At 41.2% G+C, this 17,738-nt stretch overlaps 3 protein-coding genes across 3 annotated transcripts; all 3 read left to right on the top strand.

The window, feature by feature from the left end:
* The first annotated feature begins 848 nt into the window (after positions 1–848).
* Positions 849–11,022, top strand: LOC109260922 (keratin-associated protein 9-1-like). Its single transcript, XM_053892221.1, has 3 exons — positions 849–1,275; positions 6,072–6,394; positions 10,108–11,022. Exons 1-3 carry the CDS (start codon positions 894–896, stop codon positions 10,723–10,725), a joined length of 1,323 nt encoding a protein of 440 aa, XP_053748196.1. The 5' UTR covers positions 849–893; the 3' UTR covers positions 10,726–11,022.
* Positions 6,012–6,726, top strand: LOC109260899 (keratin-associated protein 2-3). Its single transcript, XM_019439386.2, has one exon. The coding sequence runs from the start codon at positions 6,086–6,088 to the stop codon at positions 6,473–6,475; it is 390 nt and encodes a 129-aa protein (XP_019294931.2). The 5' UTR covers positions 6,012–6,085; the 3' UTR covers positions 6,476–6,726.
* Positions 11,023–16,058: 5,036 nt separating the features above from the next.
* LOC109260920 (keratin-associated protein 9-3-like) lies at positions 16,059–17,015 on the top strand. The gene has a single exon (XM_019439418.2). It carries the CDS (start codon positions 16,126–16,128, stop codon positions 16,597–16,599), a length of 474 nt encoding a protein of 157 aa, XP_019294963.2. The 5' UTR covers positions 16,059–16,125; the 3' UTR covers positions 16,600–17,015.
* The last annotated feature ends 723 nt before the right edge of the window (positions 17,016–17,738 follow it).

The raw sequence follows: 17,738 nt of genomic DNA on the forward strand, positions 1-17,738 counted from the left end.
ATGCCTAATACTGTTGGAGCCAATACTAATGGGGTGTGTGAGGGCAGAAGGAGATAATTAAGAAAAAAAAAAAGAAAAGAAATTACAGTGGTGGTTGCCAGGGACTGAAAAGAAGGGTTCATGGGGAGTTGTGGTTTAATGGGCACAGAATTCAGTTTTGCAAGATGAAAAGAGTTCTAGAGATAGATGGTGCTGATGGTTCACAACAATATGAATGGACTTAATACCCTGACTGTACACTTAAAAATGATAAGATAGTAAATTTTACATTATATGTATTTTACCAAAATTTTAAAAATTGGAATAACAACCCACTGATAAGATGATAAGATGCATTCCTGTAGCTACAAAAAGTACACAGCAAAACTCTTCTTTTATTCACAGACCATGCCTTTGCAAATAGTCTCACATTACTTTTCTGAACTTGTTTTGTCCAGGAAGCTTAGTGGTAGAAATGGACACTCACAACTTGGGGAATTCACTTCCACTATCAGTAAGTGAACCTAAGGGCATGACAGCTATTCTGTGCTATCGAAACATCAATTGGCAAAACATCACTGAATTCTGAAGATAATTGGAAACTCTGAAGTTAGGGTCATTAAGTTCATATTTGAACCATAAATAGCAAAATATAATGGGTTTCCCTCAAATAAGGAAAGCAAATGGTCTTTCTTGAGTCCCTGAGCACCTAAAAAAAAATGTCTAGGGAGCTTACTAACTTACCAGTGCCATTTCAGAAAGAATAAACACAAATAAGGCAATCACCTGTGTCGTGGAGGTCATCAGGACCCGCTCAGGGTATATAAAGGCCCCAGAGCAGGAGGGAGGCATTCACACCTGACAACACCCGAATCCTCTCACCCCCCCGACCCAAACCAGCCCCAGACACCACCATGTCCGGCTCCTGCTGCGGCTCCACCTGCTCCTCCCTGGGCTGCGGGGGAGGCTGCTGCCAGCCCTGCTGCTGCCGCGACCCCTGCTGCTGCCGCCCCGTGAGCTGCCAGACCACCGTGTGCCGCCCCGTGACCTGCACCTGCCGCTGCACGCGCCCCATCTGCGAGCCCTGCCGCCGCCCCGTCTGCTGTGACCCCTGCTCCCTGCAGGAGGGCTGCTGCCGCCCCATCAGCTGCTGCCCCACGTCCTGCACGGCCGTGGTCTGCCGCCCCTGCTGCTGGGCCTCCACCTGCTGCCAGCCCATCTCTGTGCAGGCGCCCTGCTGCCGCCCCCCCTGCTGCCAGCCTGCCCCCTGCCGCACCACCTGCAGGACCTCTTGCTGCTACTAAGTGCATCATCACTAAGGGTCCCCAGTAGATGGTGTGGGGTCCATTCTGCTCTTAACTTCAAGACAGAACAACATGCCTTTTCCTGAGAAGCCCATTTCTCATCTCTTCAGTCTGGCTCAGAGTAGGCCTTGGAGCCCCCTTTTCAGACTGACTACCGAGGAAGAGTACCTTGCCCTCTCAGGACCCCAGTCTAACTCCTCAATTATGTCTTCTGTTTTCTAATAAACTTAGTATTTCCAGCATAGAAATCATGGTCTTTGTGATACTTCCTCCCAGTAGGTTCTCTCTGTTTTGTCCAGAGATATTCAAAGCAAGATGCAGAATGATCCTCTCAAATTGTTCTCTGAAATAACCTAACTCTGGGTAGTTTCCTTATTATCCTTGTAAGTGGCATTTATAAGGCATAGTTGCCAAGTGAGAAAAGTGGACATGGCTGTATCTTCATCACATGTGCTCACAATTCCAGACATGCCAAACATCTGAGAGATGTCCTTTAACAACACCCAGTGAGGAGGCTGCATCTGAGCTGACACACACATCCCTGGTCCAAGGGTTCATTCACTGACCTGACACCTGTTCTAAGCACAATTTAGGAAACTCAGTATGTTAGACGTGGAAATAACCTTAGGCAACATCTGGCCAAACCCATGTTTTTAAAGCTGAAGAGCAATGAGTAATGGACGATTAAATTAAGTTTCTTCCTAATATAGTTATAATCGCTGATGTTTAGAAAAGACCTAGGAGAATGCGAACCCCCTGACATTAAGCCCTTAAGTCAAACACTTCATCTTAATATGGTAGGAGACATGTTCTTCTGCCCAGAAGAACTCAGGTCTTCTCTGGCCAAGAGTAACTGCAGCTTCAGATAATGTGCTCCTTTCTATGCATTAAACATCTGGCAGTTATTTTGAATGTTATTTGCGGTGTCAACTCTTGTGGGTATTTAATCCACACTGGCTCTCAAGAGCTGATTACCTTTGTACTCAGCAACTGGGCAGTAAAGGCATTTTCCAAGAAAATTAATCAATCACTGCCAATCTTCACATGTTTGTTGAACATCTATGACTAAGACACTGAGTGGAGACCATCCTGAGGAAACATGAAAGAATAAAAGAATAAAATATGCTTCAAAGAGGTTATAATCCATTTAGGGAGATAAGGTATAAATAAGAAAAAAAAAGTCAAACAGTACATAATATAAGCAACATAAATATAGAAGAAATGCCATAAGTAGTTAAAAGTAGTTTAAGATTATAAACTTACTAGGAAACATGCTGTAATCGTCTTGTCCCATATTTAAGTTAAAATTAAGCAAGTTGTAAAATATTAAACTATTTTGTGAGAAAAAATGTATTCTGCATGTCTATGTGTGCTTATGCCTAAAAAGTATTTAAAACATTATGTGGGAGTGCCTGGATGGCTCAGTTGGTTAAGTGACTGACACTTGATTTTGGCTCAGGTTATGATCTCATGGCTCATGAGATCAAGCCCCGTGTCAGACTCTGCGCTGATATTCTCTCTCTCTCTCTGCCCCTCCCCCATTCATGTGTGCTTTTGCTCGCGCGCTCTCTCTCTCTCTCAAAATAAATAAACATTAAAAAAAAGAAATGTTTAGAGAAATTAGTCTTGTTAACTAAGTTGAGGTTTTATGTATCTCTCAAAGAGGCCCCCTTTGCACAAAATGTTATCATCATGAATACCCCAACAACATGAAAAGTTGACTGAGACAGTATGCCTTGAAAAGAGCTAAGCATAAGCAACGAAAGTAAAAATCAGCAAGTGGGACTACATTGAACTAACAAGCTTCTGCAGAGCAAAAGAAACAATGAACAAAATGAAAAGGCAAATGGGAGAAAGCATTTGCAAACCAAGTATATATCCAATAAGGGGTTAATATCCAGAATATGCAAGGAACTCCTATAACCCAATAATAAAAACAAAAACAGAAAGCAAAACAAACAAACAAAAACCAATTTGATTGAAAAATAGGCAGAAGACCTGAACAGACATTTTCCCAGAGGTAACATACAGATGGCCAACAGAGTGCTTGACATCAGTAATCATCAGGGAAATGCAAATCAAAACCACAATGAGGTATCACCTCAACCTGTTAGAATGGCTAATATCAAAAAGATAAGAGAGAACAAATACTGGTGAGGGAGAAAAGCGAACCCTGGTGCACTGTTGGTGAGAATATAGTTTGGCACAGCTACAGTGGAAAAGGGTACAGAGATTCCTCAAAGAATTAGAAATAGAACTGCCATATGACCCAGCAATCCCACTTCAGGGTATACATCCGAAGGACATAAATTCATGATCTCAAAGAGATATCTGCACTCCCATGTTCACTAAAGCATTAGTTCACAATAACCAGGGTATTAAAACAACCTAAATGTCCAATGACACATGAATGGATAAAAAAAAATGTGATTATATGTGTATACACACAGAGCATACATATATATGAATGATATAGATGATGCATGTGTGTATTCCAAGAGAAGTCTTGCAATAGTTGTGTTTTGCATATATTTATATAAATATATATGTAAATATATAAATATATATGTAAGTATATAAATATATATGTAAATATATAAATATATATGTAGATATATATAAATATATATGTAAATATGTATATAAGTATATATAAATATATATAAATATATATAAAAATATATATATAGTGAAGTATTACTCAACCATAAAAAAAGAATAAAACCTTGCCAATTCCAACAACACGGATGGACCTTGAGGAACTATACTGAGTGCAGTAAATCATAAAAACACAAATACTGCATGATGTCACTTATATTTGGAGTCAAAAATATCGAACTCATACAGAGTAGAAAAGTGGTTGTCAGGGGCTGAGAGGTAGGAGAAATGGGAAGATTTTGGTCAAAGGATATAAATCGTCCGTTATAAGATGAATAATTTCCAGGGATCTAATGTACAGCACGGAGACTACAGTTAATAATATATTGTATATTTGAAAGCTGCTAGGAGATGGGGCGCCTGGGTGGCTCAGTCGGTTAAGCGTCCGACTTCGGCTCAGGTCATGATCTCACGGTCTGTGAGTTCAAGCCCTGCGTTGGGCTCTGTGCTGGCAGCTCGGAGCTCGGAGCCTGGAGCCTGCTTCGGATTCTGTGTCTCCTGCTCTCTCTGACCCTCCCCCGTTCATTCTCTGTCTCTCTCTGTCTCAAAAAAAATAAACATTTTAAAAAAAAATTTTTTTTAATAAAAAAAAAAAAAGAAAAGCTGCTAGGAGAGTAGGGCTCTAATGTTCTCACCATGAAAACAATAATAAGATGATAATTATGCAAGGTGGGAGAAGGATGTGTAGTCTTACAGCAGCAAGCACTGTGCAATATATACATGCATCACGTCATCACAATGCACACTTGAAGCTTACGCTATGTTGTACGTCACTTTTATCTCAATGAAGCTGGGAAAAAGAACAATAAAAGGGCAGAATACACAAGTTTTTATCTAGGCTCTGGTTACTACTTTGAAAAAAATCATGTGTCCATGGACCAGAGAAAGAACGTGCAACATGAGAGAGTCGCATGTCCTCATGATGAGACTGTGCTTCATTTCTCCCTCCTCTGTTTCCCCGATTATGACTATATGTTCAGTCGGTTTACATTCCTTTTAAGGTTTTGAAATTATGTTCAAAATTCCACTTGGGGAGCTTTAGCTCCTGGGGCCTGAGGCACATTCTTCTGAACGATGGGAATGATCCTAAGTGACCCAAAACCCTATCTGGTGCATAGCAACAGGAGAAAAGCTGTAAAATAATGAGACTGTTCCCCCCATGCAATTCCCCAAACGCTTCTGGTAACCCTTCCCTAAGAAGCATGTCCCTCACATTTCCAGCAGTGCTGCCACCGAACAGCTGGGCAGCCTCCCACATACCTCCTCTGATCAATGTGTTGTGTATGTCTGCAATGCTGGTTGAAAACTTCCATCTTGTCACTTCTTAGTCACAGTACCCATGTCAAGGTATGTTAAGAAAAAACTTCCCATTATATGATTCCTTAGCTTACACACAAGAAAGGCAAATATAGAAAATGTCATGTGTCAGAGATGAAAAATCAATGCTATGAGCAGAAGGCCCATAGCTGCTCAAAGCTGAGCTGAAGAAAAAAATGGAAGGCAGCCTTGGGTGTTTTATTCCAATACTTACTTGGTTTACAAAAATAACCTTTTATCTTTCCCATACAAATATCAGAGCTACAGTCTTATTCAAAGTACATGCATTCCATTGTATCAAGTGATATGTAAATAAAGTCCCAAGGAGTCCACATGTGAAGACATGTCTAACACCCGTCTGATTAACATGTAGGTTTCTCAGGGCATCTCCTAGGGGTCAAGGACAGGATCCACTCAGTGCTCTAGAAACCGCTGTATGTTTAATTTCTTTCATTTCTTTTAAAACTTGCGGTTCCTTTAGGACCATTTTGCCCAGGATTCATCAGGTGCTATCTACCCAAAATAAGCATCAAGAGTTGCTATCACCTCAAATGACTGAGTGCTTAGATTTTGATGATGAACAGCATGAATATATCCATATTTAGGAATGCAATAGAGTTCTTTAATGAGATCATGAGTATGTCACAAGCAATGCAATCATTAGTCAAAACAAAACTGTACTCAATTGGCCAAAAGATAAATGGGGGTGGGGGTCATCAGGACCCGGCCAGGGTATATAAAGGCCCCAGAGCAGGAGGGAGGCATTCACACCTGACAACACCCGAATCCTCTCACCCCTCCGACCCAAACCAGCCCCAGACACCACCATGTCCGGCTCCTGCTGCGGCTCCACCTGCTCCTCCCTGGGCTGCGGGGGAGGCTGCTGCCAGCCCTGCTGCTGCCGCGACCCCTGCTGCTGCCGCCCCGTGAGCTGCCAGACCACCGTGTGCCGCCCCGTGACCTGCACCTGCCGCTGCACGCGCCCCATCTGCGAGCCCTGCCGCCGCCCCGTCTGCTGTGACCCCTGCTCCCTGCAGGAGGGCTGCTGCCGCCCCATCAGCTGCTGCCCCACGTCCTGCACGGCCGTGGTCTGCCGCCCCTGCTGCTGGGCCTCCACCTGCTGCCAGCCCATCTCTGTGCAGGCGCCCTGCTGCCGCCCCCCCTGCTGCCAGCCTGCCCCCTGCCGCACCACCTGCAGGACCTCCTGCTGCTACTAAGTGCATGGTCTAGAACAAGCAATCAACCTTCTGAGTCATACTCCTTTCTCTACCTAAGAAACCTCCTGCCCTAAACCATCAAGACCCCAAGTCAACCAGGGTTTGAATGGAGATCCAGGCTTACCTATTAAGAGTTGGGGTGTTCTCAAGTCTTTGTAACAGTATCAACTCCCTTCTTCCCACCTTAGATCTTAGGTCTTGTGGCATGTTTGTTTTCTAATAAACTTCTCTTCTTTGGCCTAGCAAACCCATATTTGGTTTTTCTTATTTATTCTAACGTTTTTCACTAATTTTAAATATAACGAAATGTACTGACTGCCTACCATCTGCAAGTCACAGACTGTATGGTATACAATAGAAATTAAAGTGAGTTAAAAATATTCCCCTCTTCAAGAAACTTCTAGGGAGATAAATGAAATTCACGATAATGCACCTAAAAATTAGAAAATGAAAAAAAAAGTACAACATACTTCGGTGTGTCAAAATATCACTACTGACTGGGGAGAACAAGAAAGACCGAAAAGGAAGCTAGCATTTTACAGAAGTTAAGATTTCAGCATGCAGATCTAAAGGAAGATGTCATTTTCACTGGTAACAGTATGCACTAAGGTATAGAAAGAGGGCTTGTTCAGAGGATACTTTGGCTGGGAACACAGGATACATGTAGAATAACAGGGGAAGATAAATTTGGGGAGTGTGTGTGCTTTGAATAGTAACCAAAGTAGTATGCCCTTAATGCAGTAAATACTAAGGAGTTGTTGAAACCCTTGGGGCAACTGAATGGCATGACAGGCATTGGGCATCAGGATGATTCCTATGGTAGTTGTTTATCAAAAAGGAAGGCCAAAGGCTAGACAATATAATGGCTATAAGAAACAAGTCAAGAGGCCACTGAACTGGTCCAAGTGATAGTACGAGCTGAACTAGGATGATAGCCACGGAATAAAGAAGACATAAAGAGTATGTCAGACATAGAAACCCAGAAGGCATATTACCTAATATGAATGTGGGAAACAAAAAACAATTAAGAATCAAATGTGTTATTGCAGCTCTAGGGAAAACTCCTCTGATCAGAAGACACTTAAAAGAATCTTAACATATTTATACTTATTTACTGTGTGTTTAAAGTTACTACTCCAGAGCATTTCTGCCTGTAGCTACTATTTCTATTCTTGGACTATTATAAAACATTTTTTGAAAAAGGAAACAAAGAGGGTTTTTTTTAAATGTTTATTTACTTATTTTGAGAGAGAGAGAGCACAGGCAAGGGGCAGAGATAGAAAGAGGGACAGAGAGAATCCCAAGTAGGATCCATGCTGTCAGCACAGAGCCCAATGTGGGGCTCAATTCCACAACCCTGAGAACATGACCCAACCTGAAATCGAGAGTCAAAAACTTAACCAATTGAGCCATCCAGGCACCCTGAGACAAAGAGTTTTAAGAATTAACTGCTCCTGGAAAATAGCATTGTATAAAATAAAGTAAAACAGCTATAACTGATGTAGGAAGGAGAGACAGGAGTTTTATACCCTGCTCTGCTGGCTGTGTACTGTCTGACTAAAGCAAGTCATTAAAATTTCCAAAAGGCAGCCACTCCTAGACTCAGTAGTATTCTAACATCAGCAAATGCTGAAAGGAAATAAAAACCAGTCTGGGGGCACCTGGGTGGCTCAGTTGGTTAAGCGTCCCACTCTCGATTTCAGCTCAGGTCATGATCTCACAGTTCATGAGATCAAGCCCCTCATTGGGCTCTGCACTCACAATGCAGAGCCTGCTGGGGATTCTCTTTCTCTTTCCCTCTGCCCCTCACCTGCTTGTGCTCATAGGCCTCTCCCTCTCTTTCTCTCTCAGAATAAACACTTTCAAAAAAGCAGTCTGTATTACAACATCAGTGTTCCAATTTAAAACTATGAGGATGGATGGTAATATATTTGACTCTTTTCCTTGATTCAGCCCCCCTATCAGTATTATAATGATTCATAAACTAGAGCAAGATATGAAGCAGACAGACTGAATCTGGCTTTCTGCACAACCCTTTAGTGCTCTGGGTAAAATATGATGACTTAATAAACATTTGCTATTTATAAAAACAATGATGTCAGTACCTATACAATTAAATGTTTGGACAGATGATTTACTAAGTTTTTGATCTCTGACATTTGAGGATTCCTTCAACCATTTTTCAACTTCATACCTACAGTCATGGTTATCACATGACATGAACATCTTTCTTGACACTGGCATGAATCACATTCTAAGGTAATTCTCTCGCTGTACAAACCAATACCTCCATCTCATAAAAAGCTAACTATGTGAGTGTTAGTTTTTATTCAAGATGTGATGTTTTTATTCAAGATTGGAAGGAAGGGACAAACCTACCACAAATAACAATAATAGGCTCTTTGGCCACCACTTTTTTTTTCATTCCCCCCATATAACCCTAAACAGCAAATGGAAAATGATATTCTTTATTTTGGCAACCACCAAAATTATTTCAAATTTGTTTTGCTGAAATTTATACCCAGTTCTCTGGCTGTGTACTGTGCAAATGGAGAAAGTCACTAACTTCTCCAAAATATAGCCATTCCTAGACTCAACAGTATTCTAACATCAACTCATGCTGAGGGGAAATTAAAAGTGGTCCATACCACACCATCAACCCATTTACACTTATACCTCAAGTGTAAAGTACACTTAATCTCTTTTCACTTATACCTATTGAATGATATTTGACCATCCATTTCCTACCCTGCCTTATAAACACTGTGATCCAGAAGAAGCATTTCTTAACTTCTACTTTTTCTCTTAGTGATTCCCCTTCATAAATTGGATTGTCATGCTCTTTGGTCTAACATCCTTTCATAGGACACAGGGTGTAGTTACATGAAATGACATAAACTGAAAACAAATCCCACCTTTGAGAAATAAATACAGTCTAGATAATCCACAGACCAGTGATTTTTATCTTTCATAGAAAAATATAAATTACACTTAAAATTTTGTGGGATATTTTCCTAATGGCTGATTATCAATTTTAGCCCTTCTTTTAAATTCAGGCTAATAAAATATCCACAGTAAGATGCAATGGAACAGTTTTTGTTTTATGTATCCTCCTGAGTGGTGTTTTCTCAAGTATGAATGTGTGGAGTTCAGGAGAGATCACTGAAATTGGAGACCATTTTCTGGAAACTAAATGCGTTTCTATTAATGTGAAGTTTATCAGAGTTTCTATCTGCCTGATTATAGAGACTATAATCTTATTAATCATATATAATGGAAAATAGTCTTACATAAATAGCAGTCAATTGTTAACATTTTTTTCTGGAGACTTGAATTTTGGTAAATATGACCCCCAAATTGTGTCATCTTATCAGTGAGAGTCACTTGGTCAGGTGATGTGACCATAAATGCAGAATGGAAGCTGAGACTTGAGGAAAAATTACAGCATTGCGTGGAAATGAAACAACAACATTTCTACCAAGGATGGACACGTTTAGTGAGTATTAGCTTAGCAATAAAGGAAAAACTAATTTGGGGATGTAGTTAAAATAACAGTATTTGAACAATCAAAGGGCTCTGGAAAAGCTTGTTTAAGGAGTAACAGGATAAAAATGCTGTCCATCACAAAACAGGAACTGGCCAAGGCCTATAAAAGGCCCAACGTGGAAGTGACCAGCAAAACACAAAAAACTTCTCTTAGCAACCCAACTCTCAGCCCCACTCCAGACACCATGGCCTGCTGCTCCACTAGCTTCTGTGGATTTCCCACCTGCTCCACCAGTGGGAACTGTGGCTCCAGCTGCTGCCAGCCCAACTGCTGCCAGAACAGCTGCTGCCAGCCCAGCTGCTGCCAGACCAGCTGCTGCCAGCCCAGCTGCTGCCAGACCAGCTGCTGCCAGCCCAGCTGTTGCCAGCCCAGCTGCTGCCAGCCCAGCTGCTGCCAGAACAGCTGCTGCGGGACCGGCTGTGGCACTGGTGGCGGCCAGGAGGGTGGCTGCGGAGCCGTGAGCTGCCGCGTCAGGTGGTGCCGCCCTGACTGCCGCGTGGAGGACACCTGCCTGCCCCCCTGCTGTGTGGTGAGCTGCATACCCCCCACCTGCTGCCAGCTGCACCACGCCCAGGCCTCCTGCTGCCGCCCGTCCTACTGTGGACAGTCCTGCTGCCGCCCTGCCTGCTGCTGCTACTGCTGCCAGCCCAGCTGCTGCCAGCCCACCTGCTGTGAGCCCACCTCCTGCCAGTCAACCTGTTGAAAATCTCTTTCTAAAGGAATCCTAAGAAACTGGCACTTCAAAATGAGGCAATGTAGAGTCCCGATAAACTTCTGAGCTCCAATACCCATAACACAGCTTGCAAATGGCTACAAAATTTCCTAAGATGTAAATTAATTTATAATCGAAAACCAAAAATATTTCATAAACCTGGACATGAACAGAAGTCCTACAAGGTTAATAGGAATGTATAAAACTTTTACTATAAATACCACCTGAAATAGTTCAACAGCTCATTGGATTTGGGATTTAATAAAATTTTTATTCTTCAATGACAAAGTCATTGTTGGAGCTTTCTTTTCTTTGGAATTTGTTATTGATATTGGGGTATTTGGATTTTTCAAAATCTCAGTAACTGTGGTATGGCACTATGGTGTTTCTTTATTTTTCCCTTTTTTAAAGGTCTTTAAAAAATGGTTTTCCTTTGTTTTACCATTAAATGGTCCAATATTCTACAGCCAAAATCTATGGTAAAAGAATATATCAGTATTAAGGAACTATTCTCCAAGGTCCTCACATGTGCAAATTGACAGGCTAGGTGTTCCAGAAGATCAATTTTACAAAAAGGAATTTTTATGTTATTTAGCTTCTTGAGATATTACCAAATTTATTCATTTCCTTCATATACAATTCTGTGTACAAGTCTTTCAACTCTCTGGGATATAAAAGGATAATACATAATTGGAAAGACAGGAAGCATAAGATTTCAAAGTACTAGCATAAGATATAAAGACATCTCAAGTTCTAATCTCCACTTTGTAACTAAGAACCCAAGCATTCTTATTTTTTTTAAGTTTATTTATTTATTTTGAGAGGGAGAGAGAGCGGGGGAGAGAGGAGAAAGAGAGAAAATCCCAAGCAGGCTCTATACTGTCAGTGCAGAACCCCATGTGGAGTTCAAACCCAGACACTATGAGAGCATGACATGAGCTGAAACCAAGAGTTGCAGGCTTAACCAACTGAGCCACTTAGGAGCCCCGGACCCATGGATTCTGGAGCAAGGCCCTTCACCCGCCTGGGCACCAGGTTAGAAAAACTGGAAAACAAAAGAATTGACATTCATTGCTTACAGCATCCCTGCCAGGCACAGGATGGATTATTTCCTAAACAGGTGATGCACTGACAGTCTCTTCAGACGCCCAATGAGGAAAAATTATTCAATGGTCAAGTAATGTTGCATGCATTTGCACCATGTTGAAGGTTTATAAAACACATCAGAATATTAAAGAAAGCTCTATAACTATTACTCCCAAACTGATTTAGTTGGGGAATACTCCATTCATTACCAACTAGCATCCTGTAACACTAGTGTTCCTCAAAATATACTTTGGAAAATGATGAAAGGGAATTTCAACTGGTGCTTCTACAACATCTATACAATTCGTTCATGTACCGTGAACTAGAAAATAAATGTTCATCACAAGAATGGATTTAAACGAGCACGAGACTGGCATACACTGTGCCCATTCTTATTCTAATCTCCAGAGAAAGTTCTAGAATGAAGCAAGGATCAAATAAAAAAATACATAATAAGAACTTCCATTTTGATGGATAAAATCTTTGATTATAAAATCAAAGTGGTAAATCACTGGCTGGAGATAAAGGGGGAATGGGAAGTAATTACTAAAGATTATCAGGTGGTATTCTGGGTGATGAAAAAGGTTTTAAACTAGACAGAGGAATGGTAGCTGCATAACAAGGTGGATGCACTAAAGGCCACTCAACTGTACATTTTAAAATGGTTTAGTGTATGTTATGTGAATTTCACCTCGATTTAAAAAGTAAGTAAGTCAGGGGCACCTGGGTGGCTCAGTTGGCTCAGCATCCAACTTCGGCTCAGGTCATGATCTCATGGTTTGTGAGTTTGAGTCCCACGTTGGGCTCTCTGCTTCAGCATCCTCATGCCTGATTCAGATCCTCTGTCTCCCTCTCTCTCTGCCCCTCCCCTCCTCAAATATAAATAAACACTTAAAAAAAAGAAAAAGAAGTAAGTCAAAGGGATGGGGTCTTCACTAGCACAACCTTACCAGAATTAGAAAAAGGCATCACCTTTAGGTAGAAACAGTTTGAAGAATACACAGCTTACTGAGCCTACATCATCTTTATATGAAAAAGATTCTCCTTCTTCTGAGTGGACAGAGTCTCCCCCATCAGGGCACAACCCACACATTCATACACAATGTGTCTAAAACATGTTTAACACTCGATGTCCCTCAAATACCACTCTCTTGTCTTTCAATGGGTTAGGATGTACTTTTACTTAGAATGGCTTTATCTCAAAGCACCAAAAGAGCCAGGTTGGCATTCAGAAGAGAAAAAGATCTTATTACTTGATTTAGAGTAAAAAGTTGGGGATGTTCAACTGGTTCCTATATCAACCATGTCTTATCACTCAGGAATCTATGGCAGATGCAACTGAACTAGAGAACTAGTAAAATGGAGCTTAAGGAATTGAAAGAACCCCCAAACTTACAATAAGAAACCTAGTGGGGCACCTGGGTGGCTCAGTCGGTTAAGCGTCCGACTTCAGCTCAGGTCACAATCTCACGGTCCGTGAGTTCGAGCCCCACATCGGGCTCTGGGCTGATGGCTCAGAGCCTGGAGCCTGCTTCCGATTCTGTGTCTCCCTCTCTCTCTGCTCCTCCCCCATTCATGCTCTGTCTCTCTCTGTCTCAAAAAATAAATAAACGTCAAAAAAAAAATTTTAAAAAAGAAACCTAGAACCATGACACCCTAAAGAAAAATAACTCAATATATTAATATCTATAAACAGAAGGCAGACATTCAATAAGAGACAAACACATCCTTTCTTCTTATGATACTATTGGATCTGGACCCCATCGCTTAAATGAAGTAATGAAAACCAAAGAGAATAAGCCTTGTAATAAAATCATTTTAAATGTAAAGTTACTGGCATTCTTTTCTCCAAGAAGACAATAGATAGTGATTTCCAGCATTTAAACGGTCATAAAATCTACACAGGGAAATATCACAAATTGATTATAACTTGTTACTCTATTTGTATGAAAACCAATCAAGAAGAAATGGAGTAAATAATTTTATTTTCTTGATTTATTTAGGAGAGATAAGGGAATGTTCAGATTAGTCTGCGGCAAAAGAGGAAAATTCTCAAATTTTAAGTGTCATACCTTATGTCATGGTTAATTTTATGTATCAACTTGACTGGGCTAAGGGATCCCCAAACAGCTAGTAAAACATTATTCCTGGGTGTGTCTGTGAGGGTGTTCATGGAAGGAATTAGCATATGAGTCTGTAGAATGAGTAAATTAGATTGCCTTCACCAATGTGGATGGACATCATCGAAATCATTGAGACCCCAAATAGAACAGAAAGGGAGAGGAAGGGCGAATTGTTCTATGGCTTAAGTTGGGACAGCCATCTTCTCCTGCCCTCATACTTCAGTGCTCCTGGTGAGGGCCTCCACATTTGTGTGAGCCAATCCCTCACAATAAATCTCTTTCTATGGATATATATATATATATATATATATATATATATATATATATATATATCCTACTGGTTCTGTTTCTCTGGAGAACTCTGCCTAAAAACACTTATTATTAGCAATTCTCTGAGGGCAGCTAAAGACCAGAAAAATGAAAATTGAGTTAAATTTTGCACCAAGGGAGATGGTGAAAACAGTGCCACAGCAGAAAAGCATAGAAATGGAGACCCAACAGATAACACTACCTATCCCTGGTGCCCTAGTCAGTAGGTATTTCAACACCTCAAATATCTGAATTTTTTGCAAGGGGAGATAAATGCTTTTAGTATCAAAGATACTGAATTTAGATATGAATTAAATAGCTCCTGAGATTATAATAGGGACAAATCTACATACTCCAAACATCCACAGTGGGAAAATTAGCTAATCGAAGAATCCATGATGTAGACTTGCTTAAGGAGAGGAAGCAAAAAAATCACATACCTTTGAATTCAAATTTGATGTGGGATTTGTAAATGCCTTCATTCTGATTTGGGAAGAATTATGGTCTAAACTCAAAACTGTCATTCCTGAAGAAGCAGAAACTAACACCTGGTATTCTGGTTCAAACTATGTAAGTGGCATTTTAACATCCATTTGCCTGTAACAGAGTCCATACTCAATGAAGGCCAGGTCACCTTTCATTGTACCTGTACAAAACCTTCATCTTCAACCTCATCTGCTGCCTCATTCAAACTATTTTATAGTTTGCTAATATCTACAGTAAACTGCATGCTGATCTAATGTACTATGGTATGTCACATGTTCCAGTGTTAATATACTGAGTGTGATTTTTATGCAGTTAAGGACACTTAGATCTATAGGACATCCTAATATCAAAGACTGAATGAAGTCACAAGTCAAGGAGGTCAACCATTTTAGCACACAAAATTTTCTTGAAGCTTGTTATGTAGTCAAAAAAATTTTTTTCAGAGAAGTTTCTAATAGTGTTATTATTCACCCTAAGCTCTGCATTTCTTCCCTTGAGTTGAAAAACAGTTAAGAGTGGGCAAATTTTTACATCTTTCCTTTACCCTTTGAGTTTCTCTGGAACAATTGCTGACATGGAAAACAGGGTATTGACTGTAGTGGTTGAAGAGTTTAGTTTGGAGTCAGATGGCATAGGTTCGAATTTCAGATTCACCACTTGTTGGTGTGAACCTGAGCAACAGACATAAATCTGCTTGAGGCTCAATTTCCTGACATAGACGATGGGAGATGTATAGGCGGAGTCCATAGGATTGCAGTAAAAATTAAATGAAATGATACGTGCAAAGTAGTCAGAACCACTTGGGCACATACGTGCTCCAGAATCTGTGATCAGTAACAATTCACCCACACTTCTCAGCCCCCCAAAAAGCACCCCTTTCTGGCCAGCTGGATCACTTTGCTTCACAGTCAAATTGAAGATGAGAAAGATAAAGGGGCAGCAGTTGACCCTGGAGACATGTTGCTGGGAATTAAACTGTCATGTGAGACCCAAGAGCTCCATTATCAGGGTCACCAATGAGTAATACTGACACTCTGTAAAGGTGAGGCATCAATTATTCTTAGGGCAATGAGCAAATTTTAACAAATATGGGGGATTATGGGTTATGTACCCAATGAACGCCAATGACTACCTGACTGTGGTAAAGACTCCTAATTGAAGACCAATAAAATGAACTTTTAAAGGCTTTCAGAGGTTGAACAAATAACTTGGGAATAGGGCAATTATTATTCAGAGACAGATTATTTATATACAAACAAGGAAGGCATTTTGAGAATTATGTAAATAATAGCTGGCCAAGGCCTATAAAAGGCCCAACGTGGAAGTGACCAGCAAAACACAAAAAACTTCTCTTAGCAACCCAACTCTCAGCCCAGCTCCTGACACCATGTCCTGCTGCTCCACTAGCTTCTGTGGATTTCCCACCTGCTCCACCAGCGGGAACTGTGGCTCCAGCTGCTGCCAGCCCAACTGCTGCCAGAACAGCTGCTGCCAGCCCAGCTGTTGCCAGCCCAGCTGCTGCCAGACCAGCTGCTGCCAGCCCAGCTGCTGCCAGAACAGCTGCTGCGGGACCGGCTGTGGCACTGGTGGCGGCCAGGAGGGTGGCTGCGGAGCCGTGAGCTGCCGCGTCAGGTGGTGCCGCCCTGACTGCCGCGTGGAGGACACCTGCCTGCCCCCCTGCTGTGTGGTGAGCTGCATACCCCCCACCTGCTGCCAGCTGCACCACGCCCAGGCCTCCTGCTGCCGCCCGTCCTACTGTGGACAGTCCTGCTGCCGCCCTGCCTGCTGCTGCTACTGCTGCCAGCCCAGCTGCTGCCAGCCCACCTGCTGTGAGCCCACCTCCTGCCAGTCCACCTGTTAAAAGCAAGGTTGCTGATTTTCAACTTGAAGTTTCAACTTCCAAATCAATTCATGAGCTAATTATTTCCTCCACCACGCCTGGACCACTAACAAATTCCTGAACTGTTATTTGTTTTTTGTGGTGGGGGCTATTTAGGCCTCACAGATCTATCTGATTCCATTCAATTCTGGAAAGACTTTGATCTCTCCCAGTGAGGCCGCCAAAATACAAATTTGACTCAAGAAATGGGACAACCAATTTGCTTTCAGGACACATTTGAATCTACTCTCTGTGATTCTGCCACCAATGCTACAGAAGAACCATCTGTCCTCAGATATGTTCACCTCCTATACTCCACCATCCTGCAAACTGCACTTTTTATGAAAGGGGAATAATATACCAAGGTCTATTAAACTATATCTATTTGGTGCAGCAAATATCTCTTTTTTTCTTTATTGAGTTTATTCATGATATGTATTTCATAGAAAGTCACAAAAGATTTTAATCTGTTTTTGATATCCCACACTGCTTTTCTTATACCATGCTAGGAAATTTGATTACATCTACTAAAGGTTAATGCCATAAAAAGTACAGCAAAGGCAGTCATACAGGGCCTCAGAAGTGGCACAAGCTCTATTTCCATATCCTGACCTCACAAAGAGCTTTCACAACCAGAAAAGTATAGCAGTCAGGAACTCTGAATCCAAAGCCAGATATGATGTTTTTTTTTTTTCAAGTCTCTTAGAGGAATGCTCTTTCAGGCAATCTTCAAACCATGGTAACATATGCTAATATATTACACTCTTCCATTCACATGTAGTCTTGCCTAATAAAGCAAGAGAACCACACATTGGGAAAGCCTCTCTGAGGAAATTCGCTTTTGGTCAGATGGATAACTTTACTCTAATTTTCATCTGTTTCTAAACTGAAAGTGAGGATAATAACATATCTACTTTGGTTTAAAATTTTCACTTAGAAATACATTTATTATGCATACACATGCACTCATACATAATACACAATGGATGTATATATGTAACATACAGTGAATTTATACATATTTAAACACAAGCATCAGGAAATGTTTTATAAATCTTGGTAGTTTTTGGACAAGGCTCAGGATTAATTTGTGGTTTCTTGGACTTAGAACTGGAGGGAGC

The sequence above is a fragment of the Panthera pardus genome, unplaced genomic scaffold (genome assembly GCF_024362965.1).
Source record: "Panthera pardus isolate Hobbes unplaced genomic scaffold, ASM2436296v1 HiC_scaffold_3, whole genome shotgun sequence".
In the NCBI taxonomy this organism is placed as follows: domain Eukaryota; kingdom Metazoa; phylum Chordata; class Mammalia; order Carnivora; family Felidae; genus Panthera; species Panthera pardus.

What these genes read in the sequence shown, in the direction of transcription:
- LOC109260899 (XM_019439386.2), top strand. Translation starts at nt 6,086, where the DNA reads ATGTCCGGCTCCTGCTGCGGCTCCACCTGCTCCTCCCTGGGCTGCGGG.
- LOC109260920 (XM_019439418.2), top strand. Translation starts at nt 16,126, where the DNA reads ATGTCCTGCTGCTCCACTAGCTTCTGTGGATTTCCCACCTGCTCCACC.
- LOC109260922 (XM_053892221.1), top strand. Translation starts at nt 894, where the DNA reads ATGTCCGGCTCCTGCTGCGGCTCCACCTGCTCCTCCCTGGGCTGCGGG. An exon ending in CACCTGCAGGACCTCTTGCT is followed by an intron (nt 1,276 to 6,071) that starts GCTACTAAGTGC and finishes GACCCAAACCAG; the next exon opens with CCCCAGACACCACCATGTCC. An exon ending in CCTGCTGCCAGCCCATCTCT is followed by an intron (nt 6,395 to 10,107) that starts GTGCAGGCGCCC and finishes ATCACAAAACAG; the next exon opens with GAACTGGCCAAGGCCTATAA.